At 46.0% G+C, this 18799-nt stretch overlaps 1 protein-coding gene across 1 annotated transcript in view; it reads left to right on the top strand.

Moving 5' to 3' along the window:
* LOC144822413 (lysosomal alpha-glucosidase-like) overlaps positions 1–18799 on the top strand; it is a 993087-nt gene that overhangs the window by 554065 nt on the left and 420223 nt on the right. The window contains exons 10-12 of the mRNA XM_078679897.1: positions 9331–9444; positions 10518–10634; positions 14826–14910. Of these exons, the coding sequence (XP_078536023.1) occupies positions 9331–9444; positions 10518–10634; positions 14826–14910 (316 nt within the window). The remainder of the gene's footprint in view (positions 1–9330; positions 9445–10517; positions 10635–14825; positions 14911–18799) is intronic.

The following is an 18799-nucleotide window of genomic DNA, read 5'->3' as shown; positions in this document are numbered from 1 at the left end:
TGTTAAAAGCGCGCGCTGATTGCTAGCGCGACCTTCTAACAAACTCCTGAGGCGGAAAGCCGGGAGCGCCGTCCTTTTACTTGTTTTTTAAAATTGTATTTTACTGCTGTGTGCTCACAACCTTACCGGCATCTTGCCAAGATCCTTGCCCACTTTGGAGGTCCCAGACAGCCGATTTGGGCGCTGCCTTGGGGAATCCTCCCTCGCTGCCGCCATCCACCGCGAGCGAGTAAGCTCCGCCCACCTTGCAGGCCACGCCCCCTTCCATCTGTTAAAAGCGCGCGCTGATTGCTAGCGCGACCTTCTAACAAACTCCTGAGGCGGAAAGCCGGGAGCGCCGTCCTTTTACTTGTTTTTTAAAATTGTATTTTACTGCTGTGTGCTCACAACCTTACCGGCATCTTGCCAAGATCCTTGCCCACTTTGGAGGTCCCAGACAGCCGATTTGGGCGCTGCCTTGGGGAATCCTCCCTCGCTGCCGCCATCCACCGCGAGCAAGTAAGCTCCGCCCACCTTGCAGGCCACGCCCCCTTCCATCTGTTAAAAGCGCGCGCTGATTGCTAGCGCGACCTTCTAACAAACTCCTGAGGCGGAAAGCCGGGAGCGCCGTCCTTTTACTTGTTTTTTAAAATTGTATTTTACTACTGTGTGCTCACAACCTTACAGGCATCTTGCCAAGATCCTTGCCCACTTTGGAGGTCCCAGACAGCCGATTTGGGCGCTGCCTTGGGGAATCCTCCCTCGCTGCCGCCATCCACCGCGAGCGAGTAAGCTCCGCCCACCTTGCAGGCCACGTCCCCTTCCATCTGTTAAAAGCACGCGCTGATTGCTAGCGCGACCTTCTAACAAACTCCTGAGGCGGAAAGCCGGGAGCGCCGTCCTTTTACTTGTTTTTTAAAATTGTATTTTACTGCTGTGTGCTCACAACCTTACCGGCATCTTGCCAAGATCCTTGTCCACTTTGGAGGTCCCAGACAGCCGATTTGGGCGCTGCCTTGGGGAATCCTCCCTCGCTGCCGCCATCCACCGCGAGCGAGTAAGCTCCGCCCACCTTGCAGGCCACGCCCCCTTCCTTTTCCTTTCTCCCTTTGATCCCCGCATAAAAGGATGTGCTTAGGCCGGAGGCGCAGCGGACGGGCGCAGCGGGCGCGACGATGGCGCGCCGAAGGCGCGCCTAAGGCAAGCCCGTCTGCGCCCGTCCGCGACGGTCCGGGGCTAGGGGCATGTCACTCTGCCCCTCATATCACCTATACCCCCGACCAACTATGCTGCTTCCAGGGACCATGGCCCATCCCAGCTTCCATTCACTCCCACATTTCCTCTCTTGGTCTTTCCCTAGCCGTTCCCCCTCACATCCTTTCTCCTACTGTCGGTCCCCCACTCCCGCCTGGAGACAATGCTTCTCCGACAATCCCCAAAGCCCTCACGGCACTTTATCTCAACACCCGGTCCGCTGTCGCCCACGCGCATGAACTCTCGGTCCTGCTGGACCTTCATGCCCCAGATCTTCTCTTCTTAACAGAGACCTGGTTCTGCGATGACTCCCTCCCCGCCCTTCTAGCCACCTTACCGACCCAATATTATGCCCTTCGAGCAGACCGCTCTACTGGCAGAGCCGGGGGCGGTGTAGCGGTCATCGCACGTACTGACCTCCCCTTTCAATCCTTGTCCCTGCCAGGCATCGCGACCACCGAGTACCTGGTCATCCGCACTACCTCCACTACTCCTCTTCTGACTTGCTTTCTCACTTACCGCCCTCCTCAATCCCCGTCACAGTTTCTCCCTGACTTCTTGGAAGTCCTGGCTACCACTACAGTCAACAATTCCTCTATTTTACTTCTCCGCGACTTCAATTTCTGGCCCTCTGACCCTGCCGAATGTTCATCCTCAAAGGAATTTTCCGAAACCCTTCAATCCCTCAGTTTCATACCCCATGTTCACTCCCCTACCCACATTAAAGGTCATGTACTTGACCAGACTTGGTCCCTGAACTGCCCTGTGGAATCCCTTTTAATTTTGCCTTGCACCTGGTCCGACCACCATATTATTTCATTTTCCCTACCTATTCACCCCCAGCTAAGCCCCCTCGCCCTAAAAACATCTGGGTCCGAGCCTGGGGCCGAGCCAACCTGGAAGATCTTTCTTCCCTTCTTACCACTTCCCTCCCTTCTTTGCAGGGTCTATCCACCCTCTCCCAGGTCAAGGCCATAGAACAGTGGCTTTCCTCAGGCTGCGATTCTGTTGCCCCGCTTAAACGTATCACCTCTAAGCGCGAGAAGGACGCTAACCGGTGGTTCAATAAAGAGCTTAAGGCCACCAAATTAGCAGTACGTCGCGCAGATCGGGCCTGGAGGAGAAATTATTGCCCCACTTTACGACTGGAGTATGTTAACATCTTGACCCAGTATAAAAAAGACATCTTGGAGGCCAAAACCACCTATTTCTCCTCCAAAATTCTGGCTGCAGAAAACCAATCTAAGGAAATATTTGCTATTGTTCATAACCTGGCGTTCTCGGACAGATCTACTCTTAAGCCCGCTCCGTCCGAAGAACTTTGTCATTCCCTCAACAATTATTTTATTCACAAAATTGCGACCATTAAAGCTAATATCCCTCCCCCTTCTCCTTCCTTTGTTGACCCCCAATGTCCCTCTCCCAAGGGAGAACTCACTTCCTTCCCCCTCATAACTAGGGAAACTCTGACCACCTTAGTACCCTTGGTCAAATCCGGCTCTCCACTGGATCCCTGTCCCGCCCACATTCTCCGCCACATTTTTGTCACCTGTCCAGACCCCCCCCCTTCATCTCCTCAATAGCTCGCTTGCTCAAGGCGTGGTACCGAACCCTTTGAAATCTGCGGTTATCGTGCCTATCTTGAAAAAACCCGGTGCGGATCCCTCTTGTCCTGCTAATTTCCTCCCCATCTCCCTCTTGCCATTTTTGGCAAAGGTGCTCGAGCGCCACGTCACCTGCGCCCTGAGCTCCTTTGTGGAGATGCATGGAGCTCTTGCCTCCCGCCAGGCCGGCTTTCGCCCCGCACACTCTACGGAGTCCGTTGTCATCTCGGTCCTGGACAACCTCAGGGAGGGTATGGATACCAACCAACGCCAGGCCCTGGTGCTCCTCGATCTCTCAGCCGCTTTTGACACGGTGGATCACACCATCTTACTTTCCCGTGTCAGGGCGGCGGGGATCGGGGGGACCGCTTTGGTCTGGCTATCCTCCTTCCTGAGTGACCGCACCCAGGCTGTCCGCCTGGGTGATTTCACAGCGGACGTCCGGAAAGTTCAGTGCGGGGTTCCCCAAGGCTCCTCCCTCTCCCCCCTCCTATTTAATCTTTATGTTGCCCCTCTCATTTTTTCTTTGCAACAAATGGAGGTCGCCGTGTTTAATTATGCGGACGATCTCCAGCTTGTCTTTGACCTGTCTTCTTCTCCCTCTTCTGCTCTTAATTTTCAATCTATTATGCTTCACATCCGGGACTGGATGAACCACAACCACTTAAAACTCAACCCCGATAAGACCAAGCTGGTGCTGACGGGTGGTTCATCCAGCCCCTGGTCTCCTCTGTTCTGGCCCCCCACTCTTGGTCCCTCTCCTGTCCCCGCTACCTCAGTTAAAACTCTTGGCATAAAAATCAATTCTCAACTTTCCCTTCACTCCCAGGTTAGCTCTGTGGTGTCTTCCTCTTTCCTCTCACTACGCACTATACGCAGGGTGTCCCGTTTCTTTACCTTCACCGCTCTTAAACTCATCATCCTGGCCATGGTGGTGTCCCGCCTGGACTACGGCAACGCCTTATATGCAGGTATTCCTGCATATAGCTTACGGCGTTTGCAACTGATACAAAACCAGGCGGCCCGCCTGGTCTTCAAACTCCCGAAATTCCACCACTCTACTCCCCTCTTGAAGTCTCTACACTGGCTCCCTGTGCGAGCCCGGGTCCAATTTAAGATCGCCTCCATTACCTTCTTAGCTCGCCTTGGCTCAGCTCCAGCGTTCATCTCATCCGAGATTACCCCTTACGTTCCCAGCAGAGAACTACGTTCATCTTCCCAGTCCCTCCTCACCATTCCACGCTACCGTAGAAAGAAGTGGGGAGGCTCAAAATTTGCCACCCTTGCCCCGTCCCTATGGAACTCTCTTCCCCTGGAACTCCGAACCCTTACCCTGTACCCACAATTTCGGAAACATCTCAAGGCCCACCTATTCATGAAGTCCTTTGAATAAATTCCCTTGCAGTTCCCCTGTTTTCTGGCCCCGGATCTTTGTTAGCTGTAGCGCCAAGAAACCGCTGGTGTATGCGCGCTTTTACAAATAATTTCAAACTCAAACTCAAACTCAACTCACCACTGACGTGTGGAAAGGTCTTAGGTGAGCTTCTAAGGACCACCAGAGTTGTCAACCTCATTTTGTAAGTGTGCATCCCTAGTCCTTAAATAGTAACTCAAAGACTAGTGAAAGGTGGGCTGGCTATTTCAATTCACCAGTCACCCTTTCATTCCAAACTGTGGACCTTTGCTCCATCTCTGGAGGAGAGACAGGGATTCTCTGCAGTCTGGTGTAGTATGTGACTGCACCCACATTCGCACCACCATGCCTGGGTGTTTCTGGAAGCCTCTTACTCCACCCAAGGGGCACCCTCTAGGAGGGTTTCACTGTCTGTGTGAAACCACAAGGTGCTTCACAGTCCATGCCCCTCCTGGCAGTCTTCTTGCATGTGGGCGTATGTCTGTCACATGACGTATGTAAAAGCAAAGAGTTTGTTCATTTACATGGGTCTATGCAAACGAGAGAACATCCTTTTCATATTGCCATCGCATATTTTTCAAAGATGGGATCCGTATTACAGAACAGGCAGCACAAATAACTGCAGCCCTTCTGCAATGCTAAAGTGACCTGGGAGTGCAAAAAACAGCAGCAAATGCATACTGCACCACAGGGGCACTTTGTGTAATATGGACCCCTCGATGTGAATTATGTGCAGGGTGCACTGATCCTGTTTACACTAGGCACAGCTTTAACTCAGTGTGTCCTTTGCAGACTGGGACAATGCACCTGACTGAACAAAAAAGTGCTGTCCGCATTGCAGCACTGAGCTCTAATAGTATCTGCTGCTGCTGAGGAGAGGGCATTGGTGAAAGACAGGATCACAGTTTGAAACTGCACCTGTGTCTTTCACTGGGAGATGAATAAGCCTTCATTTGAGGAGGTGGCAAGTCACCTCCCTTCAGGCAGGTTTACTCCATTGCATGTACGCATGCGTTTTGTAGATATACAACTCACACTTAGCTAGTGAGTGTTGGTAATCTACCTTTCCAATGTGATCAAGCTGGATTTTTACCTTGCTCTGGGCACTATATTTTTGCTGGCTCTATAACTCTGTGCACTTTACCCCTGAGCTCAAACTTTCAACATGTTGAAATTGGTATACCCCTAATTAGCATGTTCAACTTACCTATAAGTTCCCGGTATACTGTACCAAGTGCTTCCATTGCCTGTATGATAAATGTCATCAGTGGATTGCAGCACCCATTGTGCCACCCACTACAATGCCAGTGCAAACATGGCTATAGGTCTACCATTGGTAGCGTGGCTGTTGCAGTTTTAAACTACAAATGCAACCTGTTAAAATAACCCCTTCTGACAGGTTAAAACTTTCCTTTTAAAACATTAGAGTCACCCCTAGTAGATCTTAATGCCCATAAGGCAAGGAGCATTGTATTTAAAAGTAGGACATGTAAGAATTTAATGGTTAACGTGTTATTACAGTGAAAAACCCTGACAGCTATTTTCACGGTTGCAAGGCTGACTGTTCCATATGAAAATACTGGGTTAAATTATTACATTTAATAATGCAAATTTTGGTTAGGAAACAGCTTGTGAATTAATTAAACAGCTATTTTATTAGCTATTAAAATCCATGTTTAATGGAGAAGTCTGGTTATTAATAAATACTAAGCAAAAGGTACTTTAAAAAAGTGACTTTTCTCTGCCTAAAGCCTCCAGAGGCTATTTACATTAGCCCCCTGCTGCAGCCCTCTGATTGCTCAGGCTCTGAATGAGGTGTGAAAACTACCCCAAGAGCAGCAACAAAGGTCTGGGTATAGCAAGGTGTCTCTTTTCCTCTGTCAGGATGAACATTTGAGCAGTGCTTAGGTACTAAATTAACTTCAAAGGGGCGTCCCCTGTCACAGGAGAATGTAATATGGTACCTGGACTTGCCCGTTTCTAAGTTCCCCTGTCAGGCATGCTCCAATCCCACTGGGATGGAGCTGCCTCTAGAACTGGTTTGTAGGGACCACAAAGAAGGGGGTTGGCCATTTCCTTGGCAACATCTATGGAGTGGGCATATAGGCTCTGCACAAGAAGAGACGGAGTTTACAATCTTTGATTTAGGCACTGTGACATTGCTATCAATTGGGCACACAGACAACGCTGCAAAGTGGGTAGGGCAACTCCTGGGAACTTTTACATCATTGGTTAGGGAGGATCCAGAAATCACCTCCATCCCAAGCTGACGCCTGGCATAAATGTGGCACCCCCAGTACCCTCCTCAGGATGCTATGGACCTAAGAAAGAACAGAAGAAAGAATGCACTTACTGGTTGAGACCTGTGGGGAGATCTAAGGTGCTAGCCTGCTCTCCCTGGTATCCAGGACTAAGAAGTCGAATCCAAGGGTCAGTTGGATGACCGCCTATGTAAGCTATAGGACTACAACAATTTTCAAGAGGATTTTCTGCTGAAGAGCACAGATGGCAAGCACCAATTGGACCTGACCTTGAACCTACTGGTGGCCTCAGGAGGAGGGAGTCCTGACCCCCAAGGGCTATTCCAGTGGTCCTGAGGCCTATGGCTGTGTCAAAGTGTACTCCTCCTAACATCCCTGAAAAACCTGTGACAGAACACTTTGGGATTTTAGATCTCTGTAGGACTCGGACAAACCTGTCAAGTGTATCCACCCAGGGTGCATTGCCACTGAGAGGAACGAATAGGTTTCTCTCACTCAGTGCTTCTCTGCAGCTGCAAATCTGCTTTAGCTGGACCTCACTGAGAATATATTTTGCAACTTTGTGCCTTCTTTAGATACAGTCTTCCTCCCTAGAAGATTCATAGCTCTGAAGGAGAGATTAAGGGCCTGAATTAGAGTTTGGTGACAGGTAACTCTGTCACAAATGTAATGGTTATCTCGTCCACCATTTTCCAAGTGCCATTGGATATAATGCACTTCCAATATGGCAGACGGGATATCCTGTCACAATTGTGATGGAGTAACCTGCCTGTTGAACTCTAAATCAGGCCCTAAATCCGAAGGTAAAAATCTTGATCGGGTGAAGGTGACAAAAGTATCTGGTTGACAAGATGACTTTCCTGGGTGTGAATTTCTCATGCTGAGCTTTTTGCGCTTCACCGGTACCTAATCTAATGCCTATCTGATGTTGTGGTGACCTCTTCAGATACAATCTTCTGCTCTGCTTAGCTGAAGGATTATAACTTCCAGGAAAAAGACTAAGCCTCAAGGCAAAAGCTCCAACCAGATCGAACCTGATTGGTGTATCTGAACCGCAACCCATTGTGGTCAGCCTGAAATTGTATCTAGGTCCCGTTCTACTACGATCATTGTCTACTTTTGTCACTTTGCACTTTTTGCACTGTTTTTACTTACATCTTTATAAATCCGTGCCTCTGATTCCCCTTATTGAATTCATGGCACTTTAGTGTCATTTTGTTCATTACATTATTTGCTATTTGTATCAATTGTAGTGGGATAAATGACTAATTTGTTTCCTGTCATCAAATATTTGAGGAAATAATATTCTTGAATTTCCTGGGCATCACACCACACAAGCAGGGAGGATCATACTATAGACATGTTAATGTGTATGCAGCAACTGTGTCTGCATGCTCAATAGAAGTGGTAGAGCAGTGACCGACAGACAGCTTCAGCTTACGGAACTCCAGATATGGAAAGGTGGGATAGAACATGCAAACAAACACACGAAATTTGATGGGAGGAATGGTTGCAATTTCCTAACCATTGGCAATTGCTTGATGTAACATTCCACCCATACTTCTTTTGCTCACCATGCCACTCAGTTTGGACCCAGCCATAAACAAATCAGTCTTGACCTTGCTCCAATAGAAACAGTCCAGCACTTCCTGCTTGGTCCTCCTCCGGGCAGGCTGACCCCTTTCTGAATCATCACCTGCTTACAGAGCCGAAGCTCTTGCAATTCAAGACGAGTAGTATCCCTATTGTAAATGCGAGGCTGTGAGTTATTAAATGATTGTGTGCCAAATACTGAGGTCAATAATATTAAGCTGGACATTTGTCGATTACTCAAATATCTCCAGCCAACGTATCGTCGAGATAAGCATACATAGGGAAGCATAGGTTAATTCCACACTTATCTATCTTGATGATATGTTGGTCAGTAATCGATACTGTGCAACTGATAAAATGGCAGGTCGATATTAAAAGCTTGACATTGTGGTGAATCACTGAACTCTTGGTACCGTAATACAACTGATATCACTTTACAACGCACACACGAAAATTGTGTTTTTTTTCCTGCATTCAATTCACTTATAGAAAGTGTCATAGTGTTATCAGTTTAAATTAATGTTTTCTCTAATGTAGAAAATATAGCCCCCTTTCCTAAACGTAGGGTGTATAAGCGCTATGCATGGCGCTGTGAGCTCATTCCACATTGTGTAAGACTTGTACATACTATCTAGAGCAGCGATTGTTTTTCTTTGCGCTCTGCAAGTACTTGTGTGGCCACGGCTTGCATCTGTGGGCCTCGTAAGACTGTGTGACATTTAATTAGGTCGCTCCTGTGTGATAGAAATATGGCGCACAAATATTTGTCGATGGCGCTGTTTTTAACTGTCAGAGTTTGAGAAATAAAAATCATTTGCTAGGGAAAGCTGTTCAGCGGCTTGTAGTAGCAGAACAGGGAGGGGAGTTTCTGCGCCTGATCTTGGGAGGCTGCTTAAAATTAATAATATATCAGAATTATGCTCCGAAATAACCTTTCAGCAGTGAGAGCTCCGAAAGGCTGATGAGAAATAGTTAATGAGACAGACTGTAGTGCTCGGTTCCCCTGGGGACTCTCCCCTGGCAAGCAAAGTCATAATTACGGAAGACATGCAGCGTTTTCTCCAGGCAGCTGGAAACTGTTAAGTGGGTAAACTTTTTAATTGTCCCTTTCGATGCGTTTATAAACATCGTTATCTTTGTGTCCATTTTACATGAGCATCTGGGAAAGGGGGAGATTGGGACTGGCTCTGTATTGCTTCTGACCCTCTGTGCGTTGCCCTTTCAGGATCCCTGCCTCACCATGGATGAGCCACCGGGCACTTACAGGCCGTATGAGTTGGGGCAGCAAATGGGGGTCTGGGTGAACAATTCGGACGGAGTGACCCCAGCTGCAGGAAAGGTACAGTATGACCCCCCACTGACGCTATGAGCTCTAATGGAAGAGCAGTAAAAGCAAGTATGTCAATTCACCAACACCGCATGAGTAGCGGCTAATGGCGTAGGGCCCTAGGCCCCCATGCGTACGGTAGTGACCACACAGACACTGTTGGTTAGGGTGTAGAACTGGCCCAGTTGTGACACCTGTGCTGGATGGGTGTGGGGTGGGGTGTAAGCCAGCCCTGTGGGAGTGGCTGGTACATTAAAACACTAGACCAGTGACCAGCAGGAAACTACATAGTGGATGTGACCTCACACACCCTTTGAATAAAGAGGACATCATAGGTTTAACCCTTTTTTTGAAAGTTGGCTCAGAGAGGCCCTCCTATTTAGTGCTTAGGGCTGAGGAAGGTAAAGGTGTGGCGTCTGTAGGAAGTAAATGGCTCTTAGAGCCTTTTTTAATTTTTAGGTCTGGCCTGACAGCGCAAGATGCATTGTGACCAATTCTATACAATATACACAGAGGGGGATTCCGCTCCACATAGAAGAAAACGTATTTCTCTCTTGACTCTATTGCTTTTTTTGCGTATCGTTCCACCTTTTATGGAGAGCTTGTGGGAGTAAATTACATTTGAAAAATACAATAATTCATACAGAAAGCAATAATTCTCTGTATTATTTTAATGCAATAGGCTATTTTACATGTTTTAGTCAGACTTAAAGGGCAAGCCATTGCCATGTCACGCCATGACCACCACCACTACCATTGCTAGTAGTATTACAATCACCATTACCATAATTACCACTCTCACCATTACAACTACAATTACCACTGCATAGTTCGTACATGCCTGTGTTTTCATGCTTTACCGCATGAAAGACAGACCTATTAGTTTTACCATTGCTTTTTGTTGCCACTGCAGGATTCATGGCTGCTGACACCTGGTATAGCAAGGGCAATGTACCAAAGTACAAGTGAAGAGTCATATCTGCTATCTATAGCTACTCCTAATTAATGTCATTAAATAATTGTGATGTTTATTGAACGATCCCTTTAAATAAATATGATATACATGATATTGATATTGATTGTAGGTGTGGCCTCCTGGAAGCGCAGTCTTTCCTGACTTCAGCAATCCCATGGCCGTTGAATGGTGGATCCAGTCGTGTGTGGAGTTCAAAGATGTTATTGATTATGACGGAATCTGGATTGTGAGTCTGCTCGTCGTTTTTGGTTTGCAACACTTAATGTGTAGGCATGTTAAACTGTTAGCAAATGCATTGACCTGCTGTGAGGGGATGGGGGATGCCTGGACCGTATGTTCATAGAAGGGAACTTAGCATCTTCTCTTGTGTATATAGGAACTATACTGATTTTGCTTTTACTCACCAGTTAACTGGGATGTAGAACTGAAACGTGCAGTAGCCTTTCATTTCTTAAAAGGTTGTGATGATTTTGTATAGCACAGTGTTTGCCAATATCTAAGGGCATGACTTAGAACTCGGCGCCTGGTTACTCGGTCACAACAGTGACGAATATCCTGTCCACCAAAATATAAATCCCATTACATCCTATGGGATTTTAATTTCGGCAGATGGGATATCTAGCACTGTTGTGGTGGAGGAACCTGTTCGCTGAGTTCTGAATCAGTAAAGTGGTCACTATGTGGGAAGTGTTGCCCTTGACCGCCAGAGCAATAGTGTTATACTAGGGATAGAAGAAAACCTCTCAAATGAGTTAGTTTCAGTTATGCGTTTAGCACATTTATTTATAAATATCTAATTTAAGAATATATGAATCAATTCAAATCAAACAGTACCAACCAAGGGATACATTAAGACCCGGTCCCCCTGCTCAAGCTTCCCAGTGCCAAAACAGTGGAGAGCGGGCTAGGTCAGCCTCTATGCCACCGAAGAAGACGGTAACTAGAGCATCGAATAAGGTCTCAAGCTTTTCACGTCAGCAGAAAAACTCCGGCCTCTAGACCGCGACGAAGGGACGACCGCCATGGCTCTCGCCAAGGAAGATCTTATGTCATCCCTAAGGGATTTTAAAGCGGAATTGAGAAGGGAGCTAAACCTCTCACCTTATGCCACCCAAAAGAGCCTCAAAGAACAAGGTCTTGCAATTCTTCGCTGCTACTGCCACTAGGTAGAGAATGTGCCTGGGACCAGAGCGCCTGTTGGGACCCTGGGGCAGAGTAAACAGATCAAAGAGGCAGCAATGGAGCAGAGGTGAAGGAGGGGTGGAAGCGACCACCACCTAATCAACGCACAATGACAATCTCTGAGCATACTCCTAATCTCCATCCTGACAGCGGAGTCCTAGCACTATGTCTGACGCCCGGCGAAGCTGCTCTGTTCAGCTATTGAGGAGATCGGCCTTGGTTCATCCCCTGACCGTCACCTACCCAGCCGGACTTTGGGCACAGTTTATCTCCCTGTCTCTCCCACCCCCCCTCATCATATTTCTGTTACTCTGCTTTTTCCTCGTCTCCTATCTATCTATCTGTTCCCATTCAGCATTCTTTCGTTCTTTGTGTACTTCCTTTGCTCCTATCCCCTCTCACCTGAAACTTCCCCTTGCCCGCTACACCGCCTAGCCCCCTGTCCTTTTGTGCCCTTTGACTAAGCACTCCTTCTCCCCTTGTTGGGGAAAGATCCAAGATATATACGCTGAGGTCTCAGCAGACCCGCTGAGAGAGTCCACAGCGCCAAGGGAGCCACTCACAATTGAGGTATGGTATGGCACCCCTTGGCAAAGCACTCCCTCTCCCCTTTTTGGGGAAGGATCCAGTAAGTAGGCCTAGGAGTCTCAGAGATCCGTCTGAGAGATTCCACTGCGCTTAGGGAGCCTCTCGCAACAGAGATGGGGAAATGATACCACTCCCCCTGGGATCACTGCTTACTGGACTTTGGGCGCAGCTTTGACTCGTCTACCGGTTTGTGTCTCCGTCACCCTCCCCCTCCTCTTGCCATGCTGTGTCTCTAACCCTCCCCTCCTTGTTCCCTCCTCCATTCTCTGTCTACTTCCCCTGCTCCTACCCCCCTCCCCAGAATATCTCCCCTTGCCTGCTTTTTCTCTTACCTATATGTTCCTTTTTGTTTGTCTCAACCTTACTTGTCACCATGTTGCCATATTCTAATACCTGTGTAACCTTTGTAAAGATGTAACCTGCAATTATTGTCTGATATTCATGTAAAGCGCTCCGATACCTCCGGGTCTAGCCAGCGCTATATAAAACCTTTAAATCAATAAATAAGGTACTCCTAACAGATCACAGCACAGTGAAAGTGATATATAAGGTGACAGCAGAGTGAAAGTGACATATGGTGAATAAAAGTGCATTTGTGCAAAGTACAAAAATATACATACATGTGGCGGATAGGTACAATAGAATGTTTGAAATCAACACCTGTAAAATGAGTGTTGATATCCACCATCAAGTTCTTAAAAACACCGTCAACATATATTATTTGTTGATGTTTCAACCCGTGACCATAGGTATTTAGAGCAGGGTCATCATCAGGAAACGTGTATATCGGAGACACTAAAGGATTGAGGCAGAAATTCCCACAATCAAGTAAAACTCAGACAATATATCCTGGAGCAACTTCATAGAGGATTTTGGCATGCCAAGCATTTTGCACAAAGATTCCCATATATGTGAAACTGTCACACATTACTTCCAAGGACATCTTCAAAATGGATTTAGACACACAGGGGGATCTCACAGGCAAATCTGGATAAGCCATTCTACCATGGTTTCCCCTAAAATCGATCGGGATGTACTAATGGAATGCACTGCCAGTGCTTGGCCCCCTGGATTAGAAAGCCTTTGGCTGAAATAGGAAACATTCCAAAGGTACTGTCAGGAATCATAGCTTGCAGTCAAGCGGACAGTTGCAGTAACACTGCACACCGCTCTATTGATATGATCAAAAGATCTGAGACATTTGATAAGAGAGAAAATATGCAATATCAGAGTCTTTTTCTGATAGTCTTGTGGGTTAATCTCCTCGCTCAGGCCACTGGAAGTCAGGACTGGCACTTTGAAGACTTGAGCAGCTGGAAATCCACGGGGCTGCAGACTAACTTATCCTCTGCGACTTATCCAGTGAGATCCCTCTGTGCATGTAAACCCATTTTTGAAGTTGTCCTTGGAAGTAATGTGTGACACTTTTACATATATGGTACTCTTTTGCCACAATCCTTGGCATGCCAATATCCTCTTTGAAGAAGCTCCAGAAGGACCTTGCATGATTGTGGGAGTTTCTGCCCCAATCCTTTGGTGCCTCCGATACATATTGTGTGTCCTAATGATGACCCTGCTCTAAATACCTATGCTGGACTGTGTTTTTTAAAGAATTTAATGGTGGATATCAACAATCATTGTATGGGTGTTGACTGCAAGCATTCTTTTGTCCCTATCAGCCGTATGTATTTATTGATTTGTACATAGCACAAATATACTTTTTATTCACCATATATTACTTTTTACTGCGCTATCTCCGGCTAGGAGCACCTTGTACAAGTATTAAATTATACTGTTTGAATTGAATTGATTCATATGTTCTTAAATGAGATATGTATAAATAATATGCACTAAACACATAACTGAAACATACCCATTTGAGAGGTTTTATTCTATCCCTAGTATAACACAATTGCAGTGGAAGTCAAGAGCTACACTTCCCCTATAGGGACCACTTTATCTTTTAATTACTGTCCAGCCCAGGTCCTTGTGTTCCCCCTTCTATTCTAGTGAAATGAGTTCTAATTCAGGCCCTTAGTGCATAGGAATTTATAGTGTTTGAAGGATGTAGTACAATATGAGCACAGCACACCAAAGTGGTGCTTTTTTTCTACAAACATATGAAATATGGTGCCATGGCACATTTGAGTTAAAGTGAAGGCACAAGATCTAAAACCTTTTGTAAATGTACTCATTTTGTGGCATTAAGTTATGCTGTCATGTGTGCAGCTAAAACTAATTTACTGGGATTTGTTTTGTCTATGCCACTCATAGCTGTTGCCCACATGACTTCCTATGGTTTGCCATATATATGGTACTTCCAGAAGAACCGTAGCCATAGTACCTGGATACTACCTTAACAAATTCTGAGCCCATTCATTACTTTCTCACATATATGCTGGAAGTGAAGGGGCCTAAAGAGTATGTTCTCTGGGACCAGTAGGAGGTGTTTTGCTGATGCAAGGTGCCGCTCTATTACTTGGCAGAAAGGCATACTTCTGGAAGGTATAGGTCTCAGCACCTTCACTCATTCATAAAACTAATATGCCTGCATGCATGTGTCAGTAGAGGGCAAACGCTGCTTTTCTGCAAATTACGTTTTCAGCGAAGGTCCCGCTAATTTGCTAACAGATATATATTTTTTAAGGATATGAACGAGCCAGCTAATTTTGGGACTGATCAGAAGACAGGATGTGCTCCAAACAACCTCAATTATCCTCCCTATGTGCCTAGTAAGTAGAATGATTGCAGATGTCTTTATGCTTGTCTTATAGTAATGCATTTGTCTGTTCCCTTGAATTAAGAACAGCACAGACCCCATCTTCTTCTCACATTTTGTCAATTTTCTTAATCTGAACCGTGAAAATTTACAACATGAATATAACGTCACTATCAGATGGTCTTTTTACATTCAAAAGTATAACACCACTTCATAAACTGATGTCTATATGCTGTCTCCACAAGGATGACACTGAAATCTGTCTGGAGCCAATGGCCTACTGCTTCAGTCTTAAGACTTTTCACCCTTGAGTGTACTGCTGCCCTTACTCCAATCCAGAGATAGCTCCCAGGGAACTTTGACATAAGTCCATTTATTGCTGCTAAGGTTTCTTTCTTGAGCCCCAACTACTTGCCCCAGTGGCAATTAAAGTTGACACTATGACTTTCCCCAGCCCTGGTTCCAGTCGGTCAGAGATTTGCAGTGAATTCTGCTGTGGAACAGTGGACAAGCATATCAAATAGCCACTCCTTTGACATAATCATGTGGTCTGGAAAGTGTATGTGTGTCATTTAAGGCTAAATTCATAAAACCTTTAGAATGTATGGCTGCACATTGAGGAGATTTATGATTTACCACCCCAAACAAACAGAATCGAGCAAATGTTGTTAAAATAGCATGATCTGTGCAGTGTTGCTGTCGTATTAAATTCTGCATTTGAAATTTCAAGACGATTTTATTTTCCTTAAACGGAAAACATTTCTTTACATGAAATCTTCCCATGCAAACCAACCTTGGAAAAATAGGATGAGGCAGTAGCGACTGGCAGGGAGCGGGAGTGGAGGCGCAGGTGGGGGTCGGGGGGTTGGGTGGCAGGAATTTCAAAATAAAAAAAGCACTTACTTCCTCCCGTGTTTCTCCTCAGTTGTCTCGCCTATGTCGTCCCTCGTCCTCTCTCCGCTGGAACTAAGAAGCACACAGGCTCCCTCCCCTAAGCCAATCACAACTCTGCAATGCAGCGTTGTGATTAGTCTGAGCGCCATGGCTCGGGGCTCGGATGGGGAATGGGAGGGTGGGCATATTCCCCACCAGACTGTGTAATGCAGCCTGGTAGGGAACATGCAAAGTGAGCAGGACTGTTGGCCGGCCCTTTTGGCCGGCCAATGCTTCCTGTGCACTACGGAATGGAGCAACCACTCCTGCTCGATGTGAGGGGCGTCCTAGCACCGCCCAAAAAATATATATAAAGTGATAATAACAAAAATAACTTCTGTTTATCTCATTGTTTTTTTTTCACACTGATCCGCAAGCAGTGCGGCGATGCTCCTCGGCCTTAGTGGAGGGGCTGCCACTGGGATGGGGTATCATTTGCTATAAAAAAATGTGCACCACATGCATTAAGTTCATTCAGGTGTGAAGCGTGGAAGTGCAGATATGTCTTGGAAAGATAGCAAAGGTTTGTGAACTGCCAGACACTGACAACTGGTTAGTGGTTAACATTATGCGCAATTCATTTACCCAATCACCTCAGATACTACCAGTGGAATGGCCACACCTCCTCCTGTAGATGTCACTTAGGCATTGCGAAAACGCTTCAGGAATAATGGAATATGTTTCGTATGCATGGAACCTTTAGTGTAAATGTTGCTCTTTTCCTTTAGGTTGCTTACATAGCCTCTTGGAAATGCGCCTCGAAAGTGCACATAGTATTTTTGGGTTTCTGCTGAGTGGTTAAAGTACTGTTCAGTGCTGTGAAGTATACAGTTAACAATTTGTGTACCTAATTTGTGTACCTCTTCAGCATTCGACACAGTCAAACATGAGAACCTACTCGAACTATTAAACACAAGAATGGGTATATCTGGGACTGTTCTCAAGTGGTTCACTTCCTTTCTACACAACCGGTCTCAGCGATTCAAAAGGAACAACCTGATGTCCTCCTCGGTACCTGTATCGTTAGGTGTCCCTCAAGGTTCCTCCCTCTCCCCTACACTGTTCAACTTAGTCATGGAACCTCTCACTACTCTGTTACAAGCATCCAATGTTCACTTTCACAAGTATGCCGACGACACCCAACTTTATCTCAAAATACAATCCCCCAAGGACATCTTGCTTCTGAACTCCACGATCAGAAACACCCAATCCTGGCTGGCAGAGAATCACCTCAAACTCAATGCGATGAAAACTGAGTTCCTCCTGATCTCACCGCCCGCAAAAATCTCTACCGCTCAAACTTGGCTCAAGCACCTAACGGCTCTCAATGTACAACCTACCATCGTTGACTCAGCAAAATCTTTAGGCATAACACTTGACGCCAATCTCAACATGCAACAGCACATCAGCAAGGCAACCAAAGGAGCGAACTTCCAAATCAATACCTTGAGAAAACTCAAACCCTTCCTTCCAGCCAAAGACTTTCAAACTGCAGTACAATCTATAGTCATCCCGCACATAGAATACGGCAGCAGCGCCCTCTGTGGGCTCCCCCTAACCACAACGGCACCCCTAAGAGCGTCCCTTAACGCTGCAGCAAGACTCATCACTGGCTCAAAAAAACACTCGCATATCTCCCCTGACTTTAAATCCCTGAACTGGCTGCCTTTTGAAGCCAGAATACATCTGAAAATCGCCTGCATGACACACAAGGCTATACACACGAACTCACCCGCCTACCTCTCTCAAAAGCTGACAATTTAGGGCGGCTCTAGAACTACTAGAAGCACAAACAATCTTCTGCTGAAGCCTCGAAGATTTCGGAAGGTAAAAACCTATAAACGCTCCTTCTCAGGAATGGCGCCCAGGATCTGGAACTCACTCCCTCCTGAAACCAGGCTCATCTCCTCCAACAAACTTTTTAAGAAAGAAGTAAAAGCGATCTTCATGGCGAAATACACATGAGCTATTATTCTGTACCTCCAGGACTCCGCGTTGTACTACCTTCCTGACCCCTCGGTCTATTTGTATTACTTGTATTATCGACTCACTTGACTGTATACGTTCCCTCTCTGCATATCTTATTTTATATTATTGACGTGCCTATCTGTCTTTGCACCCTTTACCTACACCACCTCAAACATTACCTACTGTTATACTACTGATTCTCCTGCGTGACTATGCACCCCGTACTCTCCTACCTCAACTATGCCTACCTCTATGCTATTTACAAAAGTAGTTTAAGCACGCTTAAACAAGTTTATGCTCCCTCTTTATGTATTTTCATATTATTGGCGTACCTGTTTGACTATGTACCGTGTACCTCTATGCTATTTACAAAAGTAGTTTAAGCACGCTTAAACAAGTATATGCTCCCTCTTTATGTACTTTCATATTATTGGCGTACCTGTTGGACTATGCACCGTGTACCTACACTACCTCAACTATGACCTACCTCTTATTTTGACCTACCTATGTAACTATGCATATCGTACCTAACTACCTCAACTATTACCTACTATTATGCTATCACCCCATGTCCTTGTAAAGCGCTCTGATATCTGCAAAGATCTTGTTCGCGCTATATAAAACTTTGAAATAAATAAATAAATAAATATTAGGTATCAAGAGCTTGTGTTTTTTTGTTAGTGTATAATTCACACTAAAGAATCAGTCGGAAAATAATGTTGCACACAGATTATAGTTTCCATACTCTTCCACACCTACGCCAATGATCCTGCGGGTCATTGGACTTTCAGGGGCAACGCTAGGAAAATGCATCCGTTCTTGCAAGTGACATACATTGCAAAGAAGGTGATTTCCATTTGCATGAATCAATTGGGGAGATTAATGGATCCTCTAGAGCACAATTGAATGATCGGGTACATGGATAATGAGTAATTGAGTGCATGCATTAAATGAATGAGTGAATGCATGAAAATAAAACAAAAACATTGATCCAGTCAATT

This window comes from Lissotriton helveticus, chromosome 1_1 (assembly GCF_964261635.1).
Source record: "Lissotriton helveticus chromosome 1_1, aLisHel1.1, whole genome shotgun sequence".
Classification (NCBI taxonomy): domain Eukaryota; kingdom Metazoa; phylum Chordata; class Amphibia; order Caudata; family Salamandridae; genus Lissotriton; species Lissotriton helveticus.
This window is presented reverse-complemented; position numbering and strand designations above follow the sequence as displayed.